Source organism: Petromyzon marinus, chromosome 5 (assembly GCF_048934315.1).
Source record: "Petromyzon marinus isolate PM22_M1 ecotype Great Lakes invasive population chromosome 5, UKy_Petmar_22M1.pri1.0, whole genome shotgun sequence".
NCBI lineage: Eukaryota > Metazoa > Chordata > Hyperoartia > Petromyzontiformes > Petromyzontidae > Petromyzon > Petromyzon marinus.
The window spans coordinates 22,473,213-22,493,938 of NC_133671.1; the positions used below are offsets into that span (position 1 = coordinate 22,473,213).

The 20,726-nt window shown below is 55.3% G+C and overlaps 1 protein-coding gene across 4 annotated transcripts in view; it reads right to left on the minus strand.

The window, feature by feature from the left end:
* LOC116939313 (large neutral amino acids transporter small subunit 4-like) overlaps positions 1 to 20,726 on the minus strand; it is a 61,675-nt gene that overhangs the window by 3,752 nt on the left and 37,197 nt on the right. For all 4 annotated transcript variants that reach the window (XM_076062927.1, XM_076062925.1, XM_076062924.1 and 1 more), the window contains exons 13-14: positions 19,474 to 19,547; positions 18,579 to 18,702 (exon numbers count right to left, since the gene is read on the minus strand). In XM_076062927.1, the coding sequence (XP_075919042.1) occupies positions 18,579 to 18,702; positions 19,474 to 19,547 (198 nt within the window). The remainder of the gene's footprint in view (positions 1 to 18,578; positions 18,703 to 19,473; positions 19,548 to 20,726) is intronic.

A 20,726-nucleotide genomic window follows, 5' to 3' on the forward strand; every position in this document is an offset into this window, starting at 1 on the left:
GTGGTGGTGAGTGTGTGGCAAGTGAGTGTAGTGGTGAGCGTGTGTTGAGTGAGTGTAGTGGTGAGTGTGTGGTGTTGAGTTTTAGTGGGGAATGTGTGTTGAGTGAGTGTATGTGGTGAGTGTGTGGCGCGTGTGTGGTGGTGAGTGTGTGGCGAGTGTGTGGTGGTGAGTGTGTGGTGAGTGTGTGGTGAGTGTGTGGTGGTGAGTGTGTGGTGGTGAGTGTGTGGTGAGTGTTTGGTGGTGAGTGTGTGGCGAGTGTGTGGTGGTGAGTGTGTGGTGAGTGTGTGGTGAGTGTGTGTGTGTGGTGAGTGTGTGGTAAGTGAGTGTAGTGGTGAGTGTGTGGCGAGTGTGTGGTGAGTTTTAGTGGCGAGTGTGTGGTGAGTGAATGTAAGTGGTGAGTGTGTGGCGAGTGTGTGGTGGTGAGTGTGTGGCGAGTGTGTGGTGGTGAGTGTGTGGTGAGTGTGGTGGTGAGTGTGTGGTGAGTGTGTGGTGGTGAGTGTGTGTGTGTGGTGAGTGTGTGGTAAGTGAGTGTAGTGGTGAGTATGTGGTGAGTGTGTGGCGAGTGTGTGGTGAGTTTTAGTGGCGAGTGTGTGGTGAGTTTTAGTGGGGAATGTGTGTTGAGTGAGTGTAGTGGTGAGTGTGTGGTGAGTGTGTGGTCGTGAGTGTGTGGCGACTGTGTGGTGGTGTGTGGTGAGTGTGTGGTGGTGAGTGTGTGGTGAGTGTGTGGTGGTGAGTGTGTGGTGAGTGAGTGTAGTGGTGAGTGTGTGGTGAGTGTGTGGCGAGTGTGTGGTGGTGAGTGTGTGGTGAGTTTTAGTGGTGAGTGTGTGGTGAGTGTGTAGTGGTGAGTGTGTGGTGAGTGTGTGGTGGTGAGTGTGTGGTGGTGAGTGTGTGGTGAGTGTTTGGTGGTGAGTGTGTGGCGAGTGTGTGGTGAGTTTTAGTGGCGAGTGTGTGGTGAGTGAATGTAAGCGGTGAGTGTGTGGCGAGTGTGTGGTGGTGAGTGTGTGGCGAGTGTGTGGTGGTGAGTGTGTGGCGAGTGTGTGGTGAGTTTTAGTGGCGAGTGTGTGGTGAGTTTTAGTGGGGAATGTGTGTTGAGTGAGTGTAGTGGTGAGTGTGTGGTGAGTGTGTGGTGGTGAGTGTGTGGTGAGTGTGTGGTGAGTGTGTGTGTGTGGTGAGTGTGTGGTAAGTGAGTGTAGTGGTGAGTATGTGGTGAGTGTGTGGCGAGTGTTTGGTGAGTTTTAGTGGCGAGTGTGTGGTGAGTGAATGTAAGTGGTGAGTGTGTGGCGAGTGTGTGGTGGTGAGTGTGTGGCGAGTGTGTGGTGGTGAGTGTGTGGCGAGTGTGTGGTGAGTTTTAGTGGCGAGTGTGTGGTGAGTTTTAGTGGGGAATGTGTGTTGAGTGAGTGTAGTGGTGAGTGTGTGGTGAGTGTGTGGTGGTGAGTGTGTGGTGAGTGTGTGGTGAGTGTGTGTGTGTGGTGAGTGTGTGGTAAGTGAGTGTAGTGGTGAGTATGTGGTGAGTGTGTGGCGAGTGTGTGGTGAGTTTTAGTGGCGAGTGTGTGGTGAGTGAATGTAAGTGGTGAGTGTGTGGCGAGTGTGTGGTGGTGAGTGTGTGGCGAGTGTGTGGTGGTGAGTGTGTGGCGAGTGTGTGGTGAGTTTTAGTGGCGAGTGTGTGGTGAGTTTTAGTGGGGAATGTGTGTTGAGTGAGTGTAGTGGTGAGTGTGTGGTGAGTGTGTGGTCGTGAGTGTGTGGCGACTGTGTGGTGGTGTGTGGTGAGTGTGTGGTGGTGAGTGTGTGGTGAGTGTGTGGTGGTGAGTGTGTGGTGAGTGAGTGTAGTGGTGAGTGTGTGGTGAGTGTGTGGCGAGTGTGTGGTGGTGAGTGTGTGGTGAGTTTTAGTGGTGAGTGTGTGGTGAGTGTGTAGTGGTGAGTGTGTGGTGAGTGTGTTGTGTGAGGTGAGTGTGTGGTGGTGAGTGTGTGGTGAGTGTGTGGTGGTGAGTGTGTGGTGAGTGAGTGTAGTGGTGAGTGTGTGGCGAGTGTGTGGTGATGAGTGTGTGGTGAGTGTGTGGTGGTGAGTGTGTGGTGAGTGAGTGTAGTGGTGAGTGTGTGGCGAGTGTGTGGCGAGTGTGTGGTGGTGAGTGTGTGGTGAGTTTTAGTGGTGAGTGTGTGGTGAGTGTGTAGTGGTGAGTCTGTGGCTAGTGTGTGGTGGTGAGTGTGTGGTGTGTGGTGAGTGTGTGGTGGTGAGTGTGTGGTGAGTGTGTGGTGGTGAGTGTGTGGTGAGTGAGTGAGTGTAGTGGTGAGTGTGTGGCGAGTGTGTGGTGGTGAGTGTGTGGTGGTGAGTGTGTGGTGGTGAATGTGGTGGTGAGTGTAGTGGTGAGTGTAGTGGTGAGTGTGTGGTGAGTGTGTGGTGGTGAGTGTGTGGTGAGTGTGTGGTGAGTGTGTGGTGGTGAGTGTATGGTAGCGAGTGTGTGGTGGCGAGTGTGTGGTGAGTGTGTGGTGGTGAGTGTGTGGTGAGTGTGTGGTGAGTGTGTGGTGGTGAGTGTGTGGTGGTGAGTGTGTGGTGGTGAGTGTGTGGCGAGTGTGTGGTGGTGAGTGCGTGGTGGTGAGTGTGTGGTGGTGAGTGTGTGGTGGTGAGTGTGTGGTGGTGAGTGTGTGGTGGTGAGTGTGTGGTGTGTGGTGGTGAGTGTGTGGTAGTGAGTGTGTGGTGGTGAGTGTGTGGTGGTGAGTGTGTGGTGGTGAGTGTGTGGTGAGTGTGTGGTGGTGAGTGTGTGGTGAGTGTGTGGTGGTGAGTGTGTGGTGAGTGTGTGGTGGTGAGTGTGTGGCGAGTGTGTGGTGGAGAGTGTGTAGTGAGTGTGTGGTGGTGAGTGTGTGGTGGTGAGTGTGTGGTGAGTGTGTGGTGGTGAGTGTGTGGTGGCGAGTGTGTGGTGAGTGTGTGGTGAATGTGGTGGTGAGTGTGTGGTGAGTGTGTGGTGGTGAGTGTCTGGTGAGTGTGTGGTGAATGTGGTGGTGAGTGTGTGGTGAGTGTGTGGTGGTGAGTGTGTGGTGAGTGTGTGGTGGTATGTGTGTGGTGAGTGTGTGGTGGAGAGTGTGTAGTGAGTGTGTGGTGGTGAGTGTGTGATGGTGAGTGTGTGGTGAGGGTGTGGTGGTGAGTGTGTGGTGGCGAGTGTGTGGTGAGTGTGTGGTGAATGTGGTGGTGAGTATGTGGTGAGTATGTGGTGGTGCGTGTGTGGTGGTGAGTGTGTGGTGAGTGTGTGGTGGTGAGTGTGTGGTGGTGAGTGTGTGGTGGCGAGTGTGTGGTGAGTGTGTGGTGAATGTGGTGGTGAGTGTGTGGTGAGTGTGTGGTGGTGAGTGTGTGGTGGTGAGTGTGTGGTGAGTGTGTGGTGGTGAGTGTGTGGTGAGTGTGTGGTGATTGTGTGGCGGTGAGTGTGTGGTGGTGTGTGGTGGTGAGTGTGTGGTGGTGAGTCTGTGGCGGTGAGTGTGTGGTGGCGAGTGTGTGGTAAGTGTGTGGTGGTGAATGTGTGCTGGTGAGTGTGTGGTGGTGAGTGTGTGGTGAGGGTGTGGTGGTGAGTGTGTGGTGAGTGTGTGGTGGCGAGTTCGTGGTGAGTGTGTGGTGGTGAGTGTGTGGTGGTGAGTGTGTGGTGAGTGTGTGGTGGTGAGTATGTGGTGGTGAGTGTGTGGTGAGTGTGTGGTGGTGAGTGTGTGGTGGTGAGTGTGTGGTGAGTGTGTGGTGGTGAGTGTGTGGTGGTGAGTGTGTGGTGAGTGTTTGGTGGTGAGTGTGTGGCGAGTGTGTGGTGGTGAGTGTGTGGTGAGTGTGTGGTGAGTGTGTGTGTGTGGTGAGTGTGTGGTAAGTGAGTGTAGTGGTGAGTATGTGGTGAGTGTGTGGCGAGTGTGTGGTGAGTTTTAGTGGCGAGTGTGTGGTGAGTGAATGTAAGTGGTGAGTGTGTGGAGAGTGTGTGGTGGTGAGTGTGTGGCGAGTGTGTGGTAGTGAGTGTGTGGTGAGTGTGGTGGTGAGTGTGTGGTGAGTGTGTGGTGGTGAGTGTGTGTGTGTGGTGAGTGTGTGGTAAGTGAGTGTAGTGGTGAGTATGTGGTGAGTGTGTGGCGAGTGTGTGGTCGTGAGTGTGTGGCGACTGTGTGGTGGTGTGTGGTGAGTGTGTGGTGGTGAGTGTGTGGTGAGTGTGTGGTGGTGAGTGTGTGGTGAGTGAGTGTAGTGGTGAGTGTGTGGTGAGTGTGTGGCGAGTGTGTGGTGGTGAGTGTGTGGTGAGTTTTAGTGGTGAGTGTGTGGTGAGTGTGTAGTGGTGAGTATGTGGTGAGTGTGTGGTGGTGAGTGTGTGGTGGTGAGTGTGTGGTGAGTGTTTGGTGGTGAGTGTGTGGCGAGTGTGTGGTGGTGAGTGTGTGGTGAGTGTGTGGTGAGTGTGTGTGTGGTGAGTGTGTGGTAAGTGAGTGTAGTGGTGAGTATGTGGTGAGTGTGTGGCGAGTGTGTGGTGAGTTTTAGTGGCGAGTGTGTGGTGAGTGAATGTAAGTGGTGAGTGTGCGGCGAGTGTGTGGTGGTGAGTGTGTGGCGAGTGTGTGGTGGTGAGTGTGTGGTGAGTGTGGTGGTGAGTGTGTGGTGAGTGTGTGGTGGTGAGTGTGTGTGTGTGGTGAGTGTGTGGTAAGTGAGTGTAGTGGTGAGTATGTGGTGAGTGTGTGGCGAGTGTGTGGTGAGTTTTAGTGGCGAGTGTGTGGTGAGTTTTAGTGGGGAATGTGTGTTGAGTGAGTGTAGTGGTGAGTGTGTGGTGAGTGTGTGGTCGTGAGTGTGTGGCGACTGTGTGGTGGTGTGTGGTGAGTGTGTGGTGGTGAGTGTGTGGTGAGTGTGTGGTGGTGAGTGTGTGGTGAGTGAGTGTAGTGGTGAGTGTGTGGTGAGTGTGTGGCGAGTGTGTGGTGGTGAGTGTGTGGTGAGTTTTAGTGGTGAGTGTGTGGTGAGTGTGTAGTGGTGAGTGTGTGGTGAGTGTGTTGTGTGAGGTGAGTGTGTGGTGGTGAGTGAGTGGTGAGTGTGTGGTGGTGAGTGTGTGGTGAGTGAGTGTAGTGGTGAGTGTGTGGCGAGTGTGTGGTGATGAGTGTGTGGTGAGTGTGTGGTGGTGAGTGTGTGGTGAGTGAGTGTAGTGGTGAGTGTGTGGCGAGTGTGTGGCGAGTGTGTGGTGGTGAGTGTGTGGTGAGTTTTAGTGGTGAGTGTGTGGTGAGTGTGTAGTGGTGAGTCTGTGGCTAGTGTGTGGTGGTGAGTGTGTGGTGTGTGGTGAGTGTGTGGTGGTGAGTGTGTGGTGAGTGTGTGGTGGTGAGTGTGTGGTGAGTGAGTGAGTGTAGTGGTGAGTGTGTGGCGAGTGTGTGGTGGTGAGTGTGTGGTGAGTGTGTGGTGGTGAGTGTGTGGTGGTGAATGTGGTGGTGAGTGTAGTGGTGAGTGTAGTGGTGAGTGTGTGGTGAGTGTGTGGTGGTGAGTGTGTGGTGAGTGTGTGGCGAGTGTGTGGTGGTGAGTGTATGGTAGCGAGTGTGTGGTGGCGAGTGTGTGGTGAGTGTGTGGTGGTGAGTGTGTGGTGAGTGTGTGGTGAGTGTGTGGTGGTGAGTGTGTGGTGGTGAGTGTGTGGTGGTGAGTGTGTGGCGAGTGTGTGGTGGTGAGTGCGTGGTGGTGAGTGTGTGGTGGTGAGTGTGTGGTGGTGAGTGTGTGGTGGTGAGTGTGTGGTGGTGAGTGTGTGGTGTGTGGTGGTGAGTGTGTGGTAGTGAGTGTGTGGTGGTGAGTGTGTGGTGGTGAGTGTGTGGTGGTGAGTGTGTGGTGAGTGTGTGGTGGTGAGTGTGTGGTGAGTGTGTGGTGGTGAGTGTGTGGTGAGTGTGTGGTGGTGAGTGTGTGGCGAGTGTGTGGTGGAGAGTGTGTAGTGAGTGTGTGGTGGTGAGTGTGTGGTGGTGAGTGTGTGGTGAGTGTGTGGTGGTGAGTGTGTGGTGGCGAGTGTGTGGTGAGTGTGTGGTGAATGTGGTGGTGAGTGTGTGGTGAGTGTGTGGTGGTGAGTGTCTGGTGAGTGTGTGGTGAATGTGGTGGTGAGTGTGTGGTGAGTGTGTGGTGGTGAGTGTGTGGTGAGTGTGTGGTGGTATGTGTGTGGTGAGTGTGTGGTGGAGAGTGTGTAGTGAGTGTGTGGTGGTGAGTGTGTGATGGTGAGTGTGTGGTGAGTGTGTGGTGGTGAGTGTGTGGTGGCGAGTGTGTGGTGAGTGTGTGGTGAATGTGGTGGTGAGTATGTGGTGAGTGTGTGGTGGTGCGTGTGTGGTGGTGAGTGTGTGGTGAGTGTGTGGTGGTGAGTGTGTGGTGGTGAGTGTGTGGTGGCGAGTGTGTGGTGAGTGTGTGGTGAATGTGGTGGTGAGTGTGTGGTGAGTGTGTGGTGGTGAGTGTGTGGTGGTGAGTGTGTGGTGGTGAGTGTGTGGTGAGTGTGTGGCGGTGAGTGTGTGGTGGTGTGTGGTGGTGAGTGTGTGGTGGTGAGTCTGTGGCGGTGAGTGTGTGGTGGCGAGTGTGTGGTAAGTGTGTGGTGGTGAATGTGTGGTGGTGAGTGTGTGGTGGTGAGTGTGTGGTGAGGGTGTGGTGGTGAGTGTGTGGTGAGTGTGTGGTGGCGAGTTCCTGGTGAGTGTGTGGTGGTGAGTGTGTGGTGGTGAGTGTGTGGTGAGTGTGTGGTGGTGAGTATGTGGTGGTGAGTGTGTGGTGAGTGTGTGGTGGTGAGTGTGTGGTGGTGAGTGTGTGGTGAGTGTGTGGTGGTGAGTGTGTGGTGGTGAGTGTGTGGTGAGTGTGTGGTGGTGAGTGTGTGGTGGTGAATGTGTGGTGGTGAGTGTGTGGTGGCGAGTGTGTGGTGGTGAGTGTATGGTGAGTGTGTGGTGAGTGTGTGGTGGTGAGTGTGTGGTGAGTGTGTGGTGGTGAGTGTGTGGTGGTGAATGTGGTGGTGAGTGTAGTGGTAAGTGTAGTGGTGAGTGTGTGGTGAGTGTGTGGTGGTGAGTGTGTGGCGAGTGTGTGGTGGTGAGTGTGTGGTGGTGAATGTGGTGGTGAGTGTAGTGGTGAGTGTAGTGGTGAATGTGTGGTGAGTGTGTGGTGGTGAGTGTGTGGTGAGTGTGTGGTGAGTGTGTGGTGGTGAGTGTATGGTAGCGAGTGTGTGGTGCCGAGTGTGTGGTGAGTGTGTGGTGGTGAGTGTGTGGTGAGTGCGTGGTGGTGAGTGCGTGGTGGTGAGTGTGTGGTGAGTGTGTGGTGGTGAGTGTGTGGTGGTGAGTGTGTGGTGAGTGTGTGGTGGTGAGTGTGTGGTCGTGAGTGTGTGGTGAGTGTGTGGTGGTGAGTGTGTGGTGAGTGTGTGGTGGAGAGTGTGTGGTGAGTGTGTGGTGAGTGTGTGGTGGTGAGTGTGTGGTGAGTATGTGGTGGTGAGTGTGTGGTGAGTGTGTGGTGGTGAGTGTGTGGTGGTGAGTGTGTGGTGAGTGTTGTGGTGAGTGTGTGGTGGTGAGTGTGTGGCGAGTGTGTGGTGGTGAGTGTATGGTGGCGAGTGTGTGGTGGTAAGTGTGTGGTGAGTGTGTAGTGAGTGTGTGGTGAGTGTGTGGTGGTGAGTGTGTGGTGGTGAGTGTGTGGTGAGTGTGTGGTGGTGAGTGTGTGGTGGTGAGTGTGTAGCGAGTGTGTGGTGGTGAGTACGTGGTGGTGAGTGTGTGGTGGTGAGTGTGTGGTGAGTGTGTGGTGGTGAGTGTGTGGTGAGTGTGTGGTGAGTGTGTGGTGGTGAGTGTGTGGTGGTGAGTGTGTGGTGAGTGCATGGTGGTGAGTGCGTGGTGGTGAGTGTGTGGTGAGTGTGTGGTGGTGAGTGTGTGGTGAGTGTGTGGTGGTGATTGTGTGGTCGTGAGTGTGTGGTGAGTGTGTGGTGGTGAGTGTGTGGTGAGTGTGTGGTGAGTGTGTGGCGAGTGTGTGGTGGTGAGTGTATGGTGGCGAGTGTGTGGTGGCGAGTGTGTGGTGGCGAGTGTGTGGTGAGTGTGTGGTGAGTGTGTGGTGAGTGTGTGGTGGTGAGTGTGTGGTGGTGAGTGTGTGGTGGTGAGTGTGTGGTGAGTGTGTGGTGGTGAGTGTGTGGTGGTGAATGTGGTGGTGAGTGTAGTGGTGAGTGTAGTGGTGAATGTGTGGTGAGTGTGTGGTGGTGAGTGTGTGGTGAGTGTGTGGTGAGTGTGTGGTGGTGAGTGTATGGTAGCGAGTGTGTGGTGCCGAGTGTGTGGTGAGTGTGTGGTGGTGAGTGTGTGGTGAGTGTGTGGTGAGTGTGTGGTGGTGAGTGTGTGGTGGTGAGTGTGTGGTGGTGAGTGTGTGGTGAGTGCGTGGTGGTGAGTGCGTGGTGGTGAGTGTGTGGTGAGTGTGTGGTGAGTGTGTGGTGGTGAGTGTGTGGTGGTGAGTGTGTGGTGAGTGTGTGGTGGTGAGTGTGTGGTCGTGAGTGTGTGGTGAGTGTGTGGTGGTGAGTGTGTGGTGAGTGTGTGGTGGAGAGTGTGTGGTGAGTGTGTGGTGAGTGTGTGGTGGTGAGTGTGTGGTGGTGAGTGTGTGGTGAGTATGTGGTGGTGAGTGTGTGGTGAGTGTGTGGTGGTGAGTGTGTGGTGGTGAGTGTGTGGTGAGTGTTGTGGTGAGTGTGTGGTGGTGAGTGTGTGGCGAGTGTGTGGTGGTGAGTGTATGGTGGCGAGTGTGTGGTGGTAAGTGTGTGGTGAGTGTGTGGTGAGTGTGTGGTGAGTGTGTGGTGGTGAGTGTGTGGTGGTGAGTGTGTGGTGAGTGTGTGGTGGTGAGTGTGTGGTGGTGAGTGTGTAGCGAGTGTGTGGTGGTGAGTACGTGGTGGTGAGTGTGTGGTGGTGAGTGTGTGGTGAGTGTGTGGTGGTGAGTGTGTGGTGAGTGTGTGGTGAGTGTGTGGTGGTGAGTGTGTGGTGGTGAGTGTGTGGTGAGTGCATGGTGGTGAGTGCGTGGTGGTGAGTGTGTGGTGAGTGTGTGGTGGTGAGTGTGTGGTGAGTGTGTGGTGGTGAGTGTGTGGTCGTGAGTGTGTGGTGAGTGTGTGGTGGTGAGTGTGTGGTGAGTGTGTGGTGGAGAGTGTGTGGTGAGTGTGTGGCGAGTGTGTGGTGGTGAGTGTATGGTGGCGAGTGTGTGGTGGCGAGTGTGTGGTGAGTGTGTGGTGAGTGTGTGGTGAGTGTGTGGTGGTGAGTGTGTGGTGGTGAGTGTGTGGTGGTGAGTGTGTGATGAGTGTGTGGTGAGTGTGTGGTCGTGAGTGTGTGGTGAGTGTGTGGTGGTGAGTGTGTGGTGAGTGTGTGGTGGAGAGTGTGTGGTGAGTGTGTGGTGGTGAGTGTGTGGTGGTGAGTGTGTGGTGAGTATGTGGTGTTGAGTGTGTGGTGAGTGTGTGGTGGTGAGTGTGTGGTGGTGAGTGTGTGGTGAGTGTGGTGGTGAGTGTGTGGTGGTGAGTGTGTGGCGAGTGTGTGGTGGTGAGTGTATGGTGGCGAGTGTGTGGTGGCGAGTGTGTGGTGAGTGTGTGGTGAGTGTGTGGTGAGTGTGTGGTGGTGAGTGTGTGGTGGTGAGTGTGTGGTGAGTGTGTGGTGGTGAGTGTGTGGTGGTGAGTGTGTAGCGAGTGTGTGGTGATGAGTACGTGGTGGTGAGTGTGTGGTGGTGAGTGTGTGGTGAGTGTGTGGTGGTGAGTGTGTGGTGGTGAATGTGGTGGTGAGTGTAGTGGTGAGTGTAGTGGTGAGTGTGTGGTGAGTGTGTGGTGGTGAGTGTATGGTAGCGAGTGTGTGGTGGCGAGTGTGTGGTGAGTGTGTGGTGGTGAGTGTGTGGTGGTGAGTGTGTGGTGGTGAGTGTGTGGCGAGTGTGTGGTGGTGAGTGCGTGGTGGTGAGTGTGTGGTGAGTGTGTGGTGAGTGTGTGGTGGTGAGTGTGTGGTGGTGAGTGTGTGGTGGTGAGTGTGTGGCGAGTGTGTGGTGGTGAGTGCGTGGTGGTGAGTGTGTGGTGGTGAGTGTGTGGTGAGTGTGTGGTGGTGAGTGTGTGGTGGTGAGTGTGTGGTGAGTGTGTGGTGGTGAATGTGTGGTGGTGAGTGAGTGGTGGTGAGTGTGTGGTGGTGAGTGTGTGGTGAGTGTGTGGTGGTGAGTGTGTGGTGGTGAGTGTGTGGTGAGTGTGTGGTGGTGAGTGTGTGGTGGTGAGTGTGTGGTGGCGAGTGTTGTGGTGTGTGGTGAATGTGGTGGTGAGTGTGTGGTGAGTGTGTGGTGGTGAGTGTGTGGTGGTGAGTGTGTGGTGGCGAGTGTTGTGGTGAGTGTGTGGTGAGTGTGTGGCGAGTGTGTGGTGGTGAGTGTGTGGTGGCGAGTGTGTGGTGAGTGTGTGGTGGTGAGTGTGTGGTGAGTGTGTGGTGGTGAGTGTGTGGTGGTGAGTGTGTGGTGGTGAGTGTGTGGTGAGTGTGTGGTGGTGAGTGTGTGGCGAGTGTGTGGTGGTGAGTGCGTGGTAGTGAGTGTGTGGTGGTGTGTGGTGAGTGTGTGGTGGTGAGTGTGTGGTGGTGAGTGTGTGGTGAGTGTGTGGTGGTGAGTGTGTGGTGGTGAGTGTGTGGTGGTGAGTGTGTGGTGAGTGTGTGGTGGTGAGTGTGTGGTGGTGAGTGTGTGGTGAGTGTGTGGTGGTGAGTGTGTGGTGGTGAGTGTGTGGTAAGTGTGTAGTGGTGAGTGTGTGGTGGCGAGTGTGTGGTGGTGACTGTGTGGTGAGTGTGTGATGGTGAGTGTGTGGTGGTGAGTGTGGTGGTGAGTATGCGGTGGTGAGTGTGTGGTGGTGAGTGTGTGGTGGCGAGTGTGTGGTGAGTGTGTGGTGAGTGTGTGGTGGTGAGTGTGTGGTGGTGAGTGTGTGGTGGTGAGTGTGTGGTGGCGAGTGTGTGGTGAGTGTGTGGTGGTGAGTGTGTGGTGAGTGTTGTGGTGAGTGTGTGGTGGTGAGTGTGTGGCGAGTGTGTGGTGGTGAGTGTATGGTGGCGAGTGTGTGGTGGTAAGTGTGTGGTGAGTGTGTGGTGAGTGTGTGGTGAGTGTGTGGTGGTGAGTGTGTGGTGGTGAGTGTGTGGTGAGTGTGTGGTGGTGAGTGTGTGGTGGTGAGTGTGTAGCGAGTGTGTGGTGGTGAGTACGTGGTGGTGAGTGTGTGGTGGTGAGTGTGTGGTGAGTGTGTGGTGGTGAGTGTGTGGTGAGTGTGTGGTGAGTGTGTGGTGGTGAGTGTGTGGTGGTGAGTGTGTGGTGAGTGCATGGTGGTGAGTGCGTGGTGGTGAGTGTGTGGTGAGTGTGTGGTGGTGAGTGTGTGGTGAGTGTGTGGTGGTGAGTGTGTGGTCGTGAGTGTGTGGTGAGTGTGTGGTGGTGAGTGTGTGGTGAGTGTGTGGTGGAGAGTGTGTGGTGAGTGTGTGGCGAGTGTGTGGTGGTGAGTGTATGGTGGCGAGTGTGTGGTGGCGAGTGTGTGGTGAGTGTGTGGTGAGTGTGTGGTGAGTGTGTGGTGGTGAGTGTGTGGTGGTGAGTGTGTGGTGGTGAGTGTGTGGTGAGTGTGTGGTGAGTGTGTGGTCGTGAGTGTGTGGTGAGTGTGTGGTGGTGAGTGTGTGGTGAGTGTGTGGTGGAGAGTGTGTGGTGAGTGTGTGGTGGTGAGTGTGTGGTGGTGAGTGTGTGGTGAGTATGTGGTGTTGAGTGTGTGGTGAGTGTGTGGTGGTGAGTGTGTGGTGGTGAGTGTGTGGTGAGTGTGGTGGTGAGTGTGTGGTGGTGAGTGTGTGGCGAGTGTGTGGTGGTGAGTGTATGGTGGCGAGTGTGTGGTGGCGAGTGTGTGGTGAGTGTGTGGTGAGTGTGTGGTGAGTGTGTGGTGGTGAGTGTGTGGTGGTGTGTGTGTGGTGAGTGTGTGGTGGTGAGTGTGTGGTGGTGAGTGTGTAGCGAGTGTGTGGTGGTGAGTACGTGGTGGTGAGTGTGTGGTGGTGAGTGTGTGGTGAGTGTGTGGTGGTGAGTGTGTGGTGGTGAATGTGGTGGTGAGTGTAGTGGTGAGTGTAGTGGTGAGTGTGTGGTGAGTGTGTGGTGGTGAGTGTATGGTAGCGAGTGTGTGGTGGCGAGTGTGTGGTGAGTGTGTGGTGGTGAGTGTGTGGTGGTGAGTGTGTGGTGGTGAGTGTGTGGCGAGTGTGTGGTGGTGAGTGCGTGGTGGTGAGTGTGTGGTGGTGAGTGTGTGGTGAGTGTGTGGTGGTGAGTGTGTGGTGGTGAGTGTGTGGTGGTGAGTGTGTGGCGAGTGTGTGGTGGTGAGTGCGTGGTGGTGAGTGTGTGGTGGTGAGTGTGTGGTGAGTGTGTGGTGGTGAGTGTGTGGTGGTGAGTGTGTGGTGAGTGTGTGGTGGTGAATGTGTGGTGGTGAGTGAGTGGTGGTGAGTGTGTGGTGGTGAGTGTGTGGTGAGTGTGTGGTGGTGAGTGTGTGGTGGTGAGTGTGTGGTGAGTGTGTGGTGGTGAGTGTGTGGTGGTGAGTGTGTGGTGGCGAGTGTTGTGGTGTGTGGTGAATGTGGTGGTGAGTGTGTGGTGAGTGTGTGGTGGTGAGTGTGTGGTGGTGAGTGTGTGGTGGCGAGTGTTGTGGTGAGTGTGTGGTGAGTGTGTGGCGAGTGTGTGGTGGTGAGTGTGTGGTGGCGAGTGTGTGGTGAGTGTGTGGTGGTGAGTGTGTGGTGAGTGTGTGGTGGTGAGTGTGTGGTGGTGAGTGTGTGGTGGTGAGTGTGTGGTGAGTGTGTGGTGGTGAGTGTGTGGCGAGTGTGTGGTGGTGAGTGCGTGGTAGTGAGTGTGTGGTGGTGTGTGGTGAGTGTGTGGTGGTGAGTGTGTGGTGGTGAGTGTGTGGTGAGTGTGTGGTGGTGAGTGTGTGGTGGTGAGTGTGTGGTGGTGAGTGTGTGGTGAGTGTGTGGTGGTGAGTGTGTGGTGGTGAGTGTGTGGTGAGTGTGTGGTGGTGAGTGTGTGGTGGTGAGTGTGTGGTAAGTGTGTAGTGGTGAGTGTGTGGTGGCGAGTGTGTGGTGGTGACTGTGTGGTGAGTGTGTGATGGTGAGTGTGTGGTGGTGAGTGTGGTGGGGAGTATGCGGTGGTGAGTGTGTGGTGGTGAGTGTGTGGTGGCGAGTGTGTGGTGAGTGTGTGGTGAGTGCGTGGTGGTGAGTGTGTGGTGGTGAGTGTGTGGTGGTGAGTGTGTGGTGGCGAGTGTGTGGTGAGTGTGTGGTGGTGAGTTTGTGGTGGTGAGTGTGTGGTGGCGAGTGTGTCATGGCGAGTGTGTGGTGGTGAGTGTGTGGTGGTGAGTGTGTGGTGAGTGTGTGGTGGTGAGTGTGTGGTGAGTGTGTGGTGGTGAGTGTGTGGTGAGTGTGTGGTGGCGAGTGTGTGGTGAGTGTGTGGTGGTGAGTGTGTGGTGGTGAGTGTGTGGTGAGTGTGTGGTGGCGAGTGTGTGGTGAGTGTGTGGTGAATGTGGTGGTGAGTGTGTGGTGAGTGTGTGGTGGTGAGTGTGTGGTGGTGAGTGTGTGGTGGCGAGTGTGTGGTGGCGAGTGTGTGGTGAGTGTGTGGTGGTGAGTGTGTGGTGGTGAGTGTGGTGGTGAGTGTGTCGTGGCGAGTGTGTGGTGGCGAGTGTGTGGTGAGTGTGTGGTGGCGAGTGTGGTGGTGAGTGTGTGGTGGTGAGTGTGTGGTGGTGAGTGTGTGGTGGCGAGTGTGTGGTGAGTGTGTGGTGGTGAGTGTGTGGTGGTGAGTGCGTGGTGGCGAGTGCGTGGTGGTGAATGTGTGGTGAGTGTGTGGTGGTGAGTGTGTGGTGAGTGTGTGGTGGTGAGTGTGTGGTGGTGAGTGTGTGGTGAGTGTGTGGTGGTGAGTATGTGGTGAGTGTGTGGTGGTGAGTGTGTGGTGGTGAGTGTGTGGTGGTGAGTGCGTGGTGGTGAGTGCGTGGTGGTGAGTGCGTGGTGGTGAGTGCGTGGTGGTGAGTGCGTGGTGGTGAGTTTGTGGTGAGTGTGTGGTGAGTGTGTGGTGGTGTGTGGTGGTGAGTGTGTGGTGGTGAGTGTGTGGTGGTGAGTGTGTGGTGGCGAGTGTGTGGTGGCGAGTGTGTGGTGAGTGTGTGGTGGTGAGTGTGTGGTGGTGAGTGTGGTGGTGAGTGTGTCGTGGCGAGTGTGTGGTGGCGAGTGTGTGGTGAGTGTGTGGTGGCGAGTGTGGTGGTGAGTGTGTGGTGGTGAGTGTGTGGTGGTGAGTGTGTGGTGGCGAGTGTGTGGTGGCGAGTGTGTGGTGGTGAGTGTGTGGTGGTGAGTGTGTGGTGGTGAGTGTGTGGTGAGTGTGTGGTGGTGAGTGTGTGGTGGTGAGTGTGTGGTGGCGAGTGTGTGGTGAGTGTGTGGTGGTGAGTGTGTGGTGGTGAGTGCGTGGTGGCGAGTGCGTGGTGGTGAATGTGTGGTGAGTGTGTGGTGGTGAGTGTGTGGTGAGTGTGTGGTGGTGAGTGTGTGGTGGTGAGTGTGTGGTGAGTGTGTGGTGGTGAGTATGTGGTGAGTGTGTGGTGGTGAGTGTGTGGTGGTGAGTGTGTGGTGGTGAGTGCGTGGTGGTGAGTGCGTGGTGGTGAGTGCGTGGTGGTGAGTGCGTGGTGGTGAGTGCGTGGTGGTGAGTTTGTGGTGAGTGTGTGGTGAGTGTGTGGTGGTGTGTGGTGGTGAGTGTGTGGTGGTGAGTGTGTGGTGGTGTGTGGTGGCGAGTGTGTGGTGGTGAGTGTGTGGTGGCGAGTGTGTGGTGGCGAGTGTGTGGTGGTGAGTGTGTGGTGGTGTGTGGTGGTGAGTGTGTGGTGGTTAGTGTGTGGTGGCGAGTGAGTGTGTGGTGAGTGTGTGGTGGCGAGTGTGTGGTGGCGAGTGTGTGGTGGTGAGTGTGTGGTGGTGAGTAAAACAACCCCCTACCTCCTCGCGGTGCCGGACGGGCAACTCTGTCGTGGACAGTGCTGTGGGGGGAGTTCCAATTTTGATTGGCTCCTCCCCTCATGGCATATGTGTCCACCACAGGGGCTAAACGGGGGCTCTGGACGGGTGCGAGGGGCTGGTAACCCCTCCACCTTCAATTAATTACCACAAAACCACGAATTAAAGTGAAATATGTAACAACTAAGCTTGTGCCGGAGGCCCCGGGGGGCCAGGCGTCTATGACGTCTCCTGGCCAAACCCCAATTGGCGGAGCCAGGAGATTGAATACCTACCCTCGGGGCTACTCCAGAAACAACGAAAAGCCACTACGGGTGGCCACGTGGAATGTTCGAACGCTCACTGCAGAGGAGAGGCTGCCACTCCTCTGTCGGGAGCTGGACCGGTACCGCCTGGATCTATGCGGCATTCAGGAGGTCCGGTGGACCGGCTCTGGCTCCTGCCACCATGAGGGGTGGACAGTCCTCTACTCGGGGCAGCAGACTGCCAAACAACAGGGTGTGGGTCTTCTTTTGAACAAAAGAATGAAGGGGGCGTGGGAGCGTGGCGGTGAGGTGTGGGAAGCTGTAAGCCCCAGGCTACTTTGGGCTCGCCTTCCCATCAACCGGAGGCGAGGAATGGTGGTCGTGGTTACTTATGCCCCCACCGAAGATGAACATCCGTGGAGGGATGCAGGCAAAGCCGATGAGTCAGATGCCTTCTATGACCTCCTGTCACAGGTGCTGGCTAAAGTGGCCCCTCGGGATAGAGTCATCATGTTGGGTGACTTCAATGCCCGAGTTGGTCATGATACTGGCACCTGGTCTGGAGTGATTGGAGGGCATGGGCCAGATCAGCTCAATAACAACGGTAGGAGGCTGCTAGATTTTTGTGCAGCCCATGGGCTTGTAATTACCAACACGCTGTTCCGGCATCGGCGCATCCACACAACATCATGGATGCATGCCGGGTCCAAGCAAGAACATCTGCTGGACTACATAGTGACGGACCAGCGAATGCGAGCCCATGTCCTTGACACCAGGACCTACCGTGGAGCTGATCTGCCCTCTGACCATCGACTAGTCATCTGTAAGATGCGCCTGCCATTCTTCCACTCCGGTGGTGGGTGTACACCCAGGACCCCATTCCAACCTAAAGTGGCCTGGTCTCAGTTTTCTGATGAAAGTTGCAAGCGAGAATTTCATCATCGCTTGCCGCTGGGATTGGCATCGTCCCCGACTCCTCCTGATGTCGAGGGTAAATGGGCGAGGTTTAGGACTGTGACTCATGCAGCTGCAATGGCTGCTTTGGGTACGCGGTCCAGACCTCCCCAGACACCCTGGATGACAGAGGAGTTGTTCAGGATGGTTGAGAAAAAGCGACAGGCCCACTGTCATCGGCTACAGAATCCCACGTCAGAGAATGAGGAGGCTTACCGCAGCCTTCGCTCGGAGGTTCGGAGAGCCGTGAGGCGCTGCAAGGATGGGTGGTGGTCGCGGGTTGCTGAGGAGATGGAGTCTGCCTCAGTGGCCCGTGATCACAAATCGCTATTTAACTCCATCAAAAAAGTAACCTGCAGCGCCACACCTATTACCATCATTAGGGGAAAAAACGGTGATCCAATTTCCGACCCCCAGGAACAGGTTCGCAGATTTGCTGAGCATTTCTGTGAGGTCCTGGGGGAGGGAAAATCCCACAGCCAGGAAAGCATCGTGGCACAAAGTGAGGATGACCCTGCTGAGGCTGCGGTGCCTCAAATATTGGATGAAGTCACCCCCTGTGAGTGGCTGGCTGAGGTGCCATCTGCTGAGGAAGTATTGAAGGCGATCCGGAGTCTGAGACCAGGAAAGGCAGCGGGCAGAGATGATCTCCCAAGCGAAATGCTGAGGGAGGGTGGCATTTGTGCACAGACTGCCCTATATGACATCATAACAACAGTCTGGACCACTGGACGGGTTCCGCAGGATTGGAAGGATGCCCTGGTGGTCCCCCTTTTTAAGAAGGGGGACCGCACAGACTGTAACAACTACAGGGGCATCTCACTCCTCAGTGTGCCGGGAAAGGTCCTGGCAAGGATTATTCAGCATCGCCTTGCCAGGCACGCTGAGGAGAGGCTTGCGGAGCCCCAATGCGGTTTCAGGAAAGGGCGGTCCTGCACAGATGCCATATTTTCTGTCCGTCTGCTACAGCAGAGGTGTAGGGAATTCCAACAAGACCTACATCTCTGCTTTATTGACCTGGTCAAGGCCTATGATACCATCAGTAGGCCTGGGCTCTGGGTCGTTCTTCATGCTTTTGGAGTACCTGACCCTCTGCTCACGATCATTAAGGACCTTCATGATGGTGAGCGGGCCCGGGTAAAACTACGTGGCCGGGAGTCAGAGCCATTCCCTGTACACCTTGGGGTGCGACAGGGATGTCCTCTGGCTCCCACATTATTTAACATCTATTTTGACCACGTAGTTCGTGAAGCCTTCAATAGCTGTACCGGGGGAATCTCCATATGGTACAGATATAATGGGAGGCTAATCGATGCCCGGGTGCGGTCAAGGGATGGCTCCCTATTGCTCAACCACGTTATGTATGCTGATGACTTGGTAATAGCTGCTCAGTCAGAGGAGGAGTTGGAGACGCTGCTGCTGAGACTGGAGCGTGCCACTAAGAGGTGGGGCCTTACCATCAGCCCCACCAAAACTAAGCACCTGCCTGGGTATTTTGTACCATCGGACACTCCACCCCCACAACTCCCAATCGGTGATGGGGCAGTTGTGGAGAGAGTGGAGAGTTTCCCATACCTGGGCAGTGTTCTTATGACTGGCTCCAGTTTAACAGCAGAGGTCTCACTCCGAATCAGTCGAGCGGCAATATCTTTTCATCGGTTGCGTAACGCTGTGTGGAAGCTACCTGGTCTGTCGCTCCGCACTAAGCTTCAGGTCTTCTCGGCCACGGTCATTCCCTCCCTTCTCTACGCTTGCGAAACGTGGACCCCCCTAATGGAACATCTTCGCCGGTTAGAAACATTTAGGCTGACCTGCCTACGATCCATCCTGGGTTTAACCAGACTGGATTGTGTGAGGAGCTCACAAATCCTTGAAAGATCTGGGCAGGGTCCCATCGGTGAGCTCCTCCGGCAGGCAAGGCTGCGATGGCTGGGTCATGTAGCCCGCATGCCCAGCCACCGCATGCCGAAACAGCTTTTGTTTGGCCGGATTGAGGGGGCTAAGCGGGCGCGGCACGGGCTAGAGAAGAGATGGAGTGATGTGGTACAGGAGGACGTGGAGCTGAGTGGACTTGCCGATGACTGGTACCAGCGGTGTCAAGATCGGCCTCTGTGGAGGAGGCTCGTGAAGGATGCTACTGGGCAGTTGGAGGCAGTCGCCCTCCAACAACAACGGAGGGCGGAGGAGCGACGCTCACAACAGCGAGCGGAGCGCCGGGTGGCTAAAGCACAGCAGGTTGGCACAGTAGGGGGCACAGGTGGTGCATCAGCCAGTCATCTCAGTCAGTCGACCCGTGGCACCTGGGTCTGCCCCGTGACCTCCTGCCAGCGGGCGTTCGACACTTCACGTGGCCTCAGGGTGCACATAGCCTGGCACAAGCGTCGTGGTGACGTCACCGCCACTTAGTGGCGAATGGCGGTTGTTGTTGTTGTTGTTGTGTGGTGGTGAGTGTGTGGTGGTGAGTGTGTGGTGGTGAGTGTGTGGTGGTGAGTGTGTGACCCAGTAGGGATCTCCGCCAAGGGGGCCCTGCACGGCCATGAAGAGCGGCTGCTGCAGCAGCGCAAACACCGCACTCGTCAGGGACTGCAGCCCCGTGAGGCTCCCGAAGTGAGACGACGGATACCTGCACACACACGCAGGTACTCACATAGGTACTCACACAGGTACTCACACAGGAACATTCACAGGTACTCACAAAAGTCCTCAATAAGGTCATCACACAGGTACACACACGGGTACTCAAATAAATTCCCAGAGAGGTACTCATACAGATGCACAGAGGCATGCATATAAACGATCACACAGATGTACTCACGTGGAAAGCATTGGGACTCACTCACGCGGTGAGGGATTGGTACTCACTCATGCGGTGAGGGATTGGGACTCACTCACGCGGGTGAGGGATTGGTACTCACTCACGTGGGTGAGGGATTGGTACTCACTCATGCGGGTGAGGGATTGGTACTCACTCACGCGGTGAGGGATTGGTACTCACTCATGCGGGTGAGGGATTGGTACTCACTCATGTGGGTGAGGGATTGGTACTCACTCACGCGGTGAGGGATTGGTACTCACTCACGCGGTGAGGGATTGGTACTCACTCATGCGGGTGAGGGATTGGTACTCACTCACGCGGGTGAGGGATTGGTACTCACTCACGCGGTGAGGGATTGGTACTCACTCACGCGGGTGAGGGATTGGTACTCACTCACGCGGTGAGGGATTGGTACTCACTCACGCGGGTGAGGGATTGGTACTCACTCACGCGGTGAGGGATTGGTACTCACTCATGCGGGTGAGGGATTGGTACTCACTCACGCGGGTGAGGGATTGGTACTCACTCACGCGGGTGAGGGATTGGTACTCACTCACGCGGTGAGGGATTGGTACTCACACGGCGGCGTAGAGACCCCCGCAAGCAGAGTGGATGAATCCACGAACCACGGTGTGGAGCACGAAGGTCAAGTACTGCCCCACACAGCACGCACAGCACACGCAGTACACTCACTACACACAGTACACTCACTACACACAGCACACTCACTACACACAGTACACACAGTACACTCACTACACACAGCACACTCACTACACACAGCACACGCAGTACACTCACTACACACAGTACACTCACTACACACAGCACACTCACTACACACAGTACACACAGTACACTTACTACACACAGTACACTCACTACACACAGCACACTCACTACACACAGTACACACAGTACACTCACTACACACAGTACACTCACTACACACAGCACACTCACTACACACAGTACACTCACTACACACAATACACTCACTACACACAGCACACTCACTACACACAGTAACTCACTACACACAATTCACTCGCTACACACAGTACACTCACTACACACAATACACTCACTACACACTGTACACTCACTACACACAGTACACTCACTACACTCACTACACACAGTACACTCACTACACACAGTACACTCACTACACTCACTACACACAGTACACTCACTACACACAGTACACTCACTACACACAGCACTCACTACACACAGTACACACAGTACACTTATTACACACAGTACACTCGCTACACACAGCACACTCACTACACACAGTACACACAGTACACTCACTACACACAGTACACTCACTACACACAATACACTCACTACACACAATACACTCACTACACACAATACACTCACTACACACAGCACACACAGTACACTTACTACACACAGTACACTCACTACACTCACTACACACAGTACACTCACTACACACAGCACACTCACTACACACAGCACACTCACTACACACAATACACTCACTACACACAGTACACTCACTACACACAGTACACTCACTACACACAGTACACTCACTACACTCACTACACACAGTACACTCACTACACACAGTACACTCACTACACACAGTACACTCACTACACACAGTACACTCACTACACACACTACACTCACTACACTCACTACACACAGTACACTCACTACACACAGTACACTCACTACACACACTACACTCACTACACACAGTACACTCACTACACACAGTACACTCACTACACTAACTACACACAGCACACTCAATACACTCACTACACACAGTACACTCACTATACACA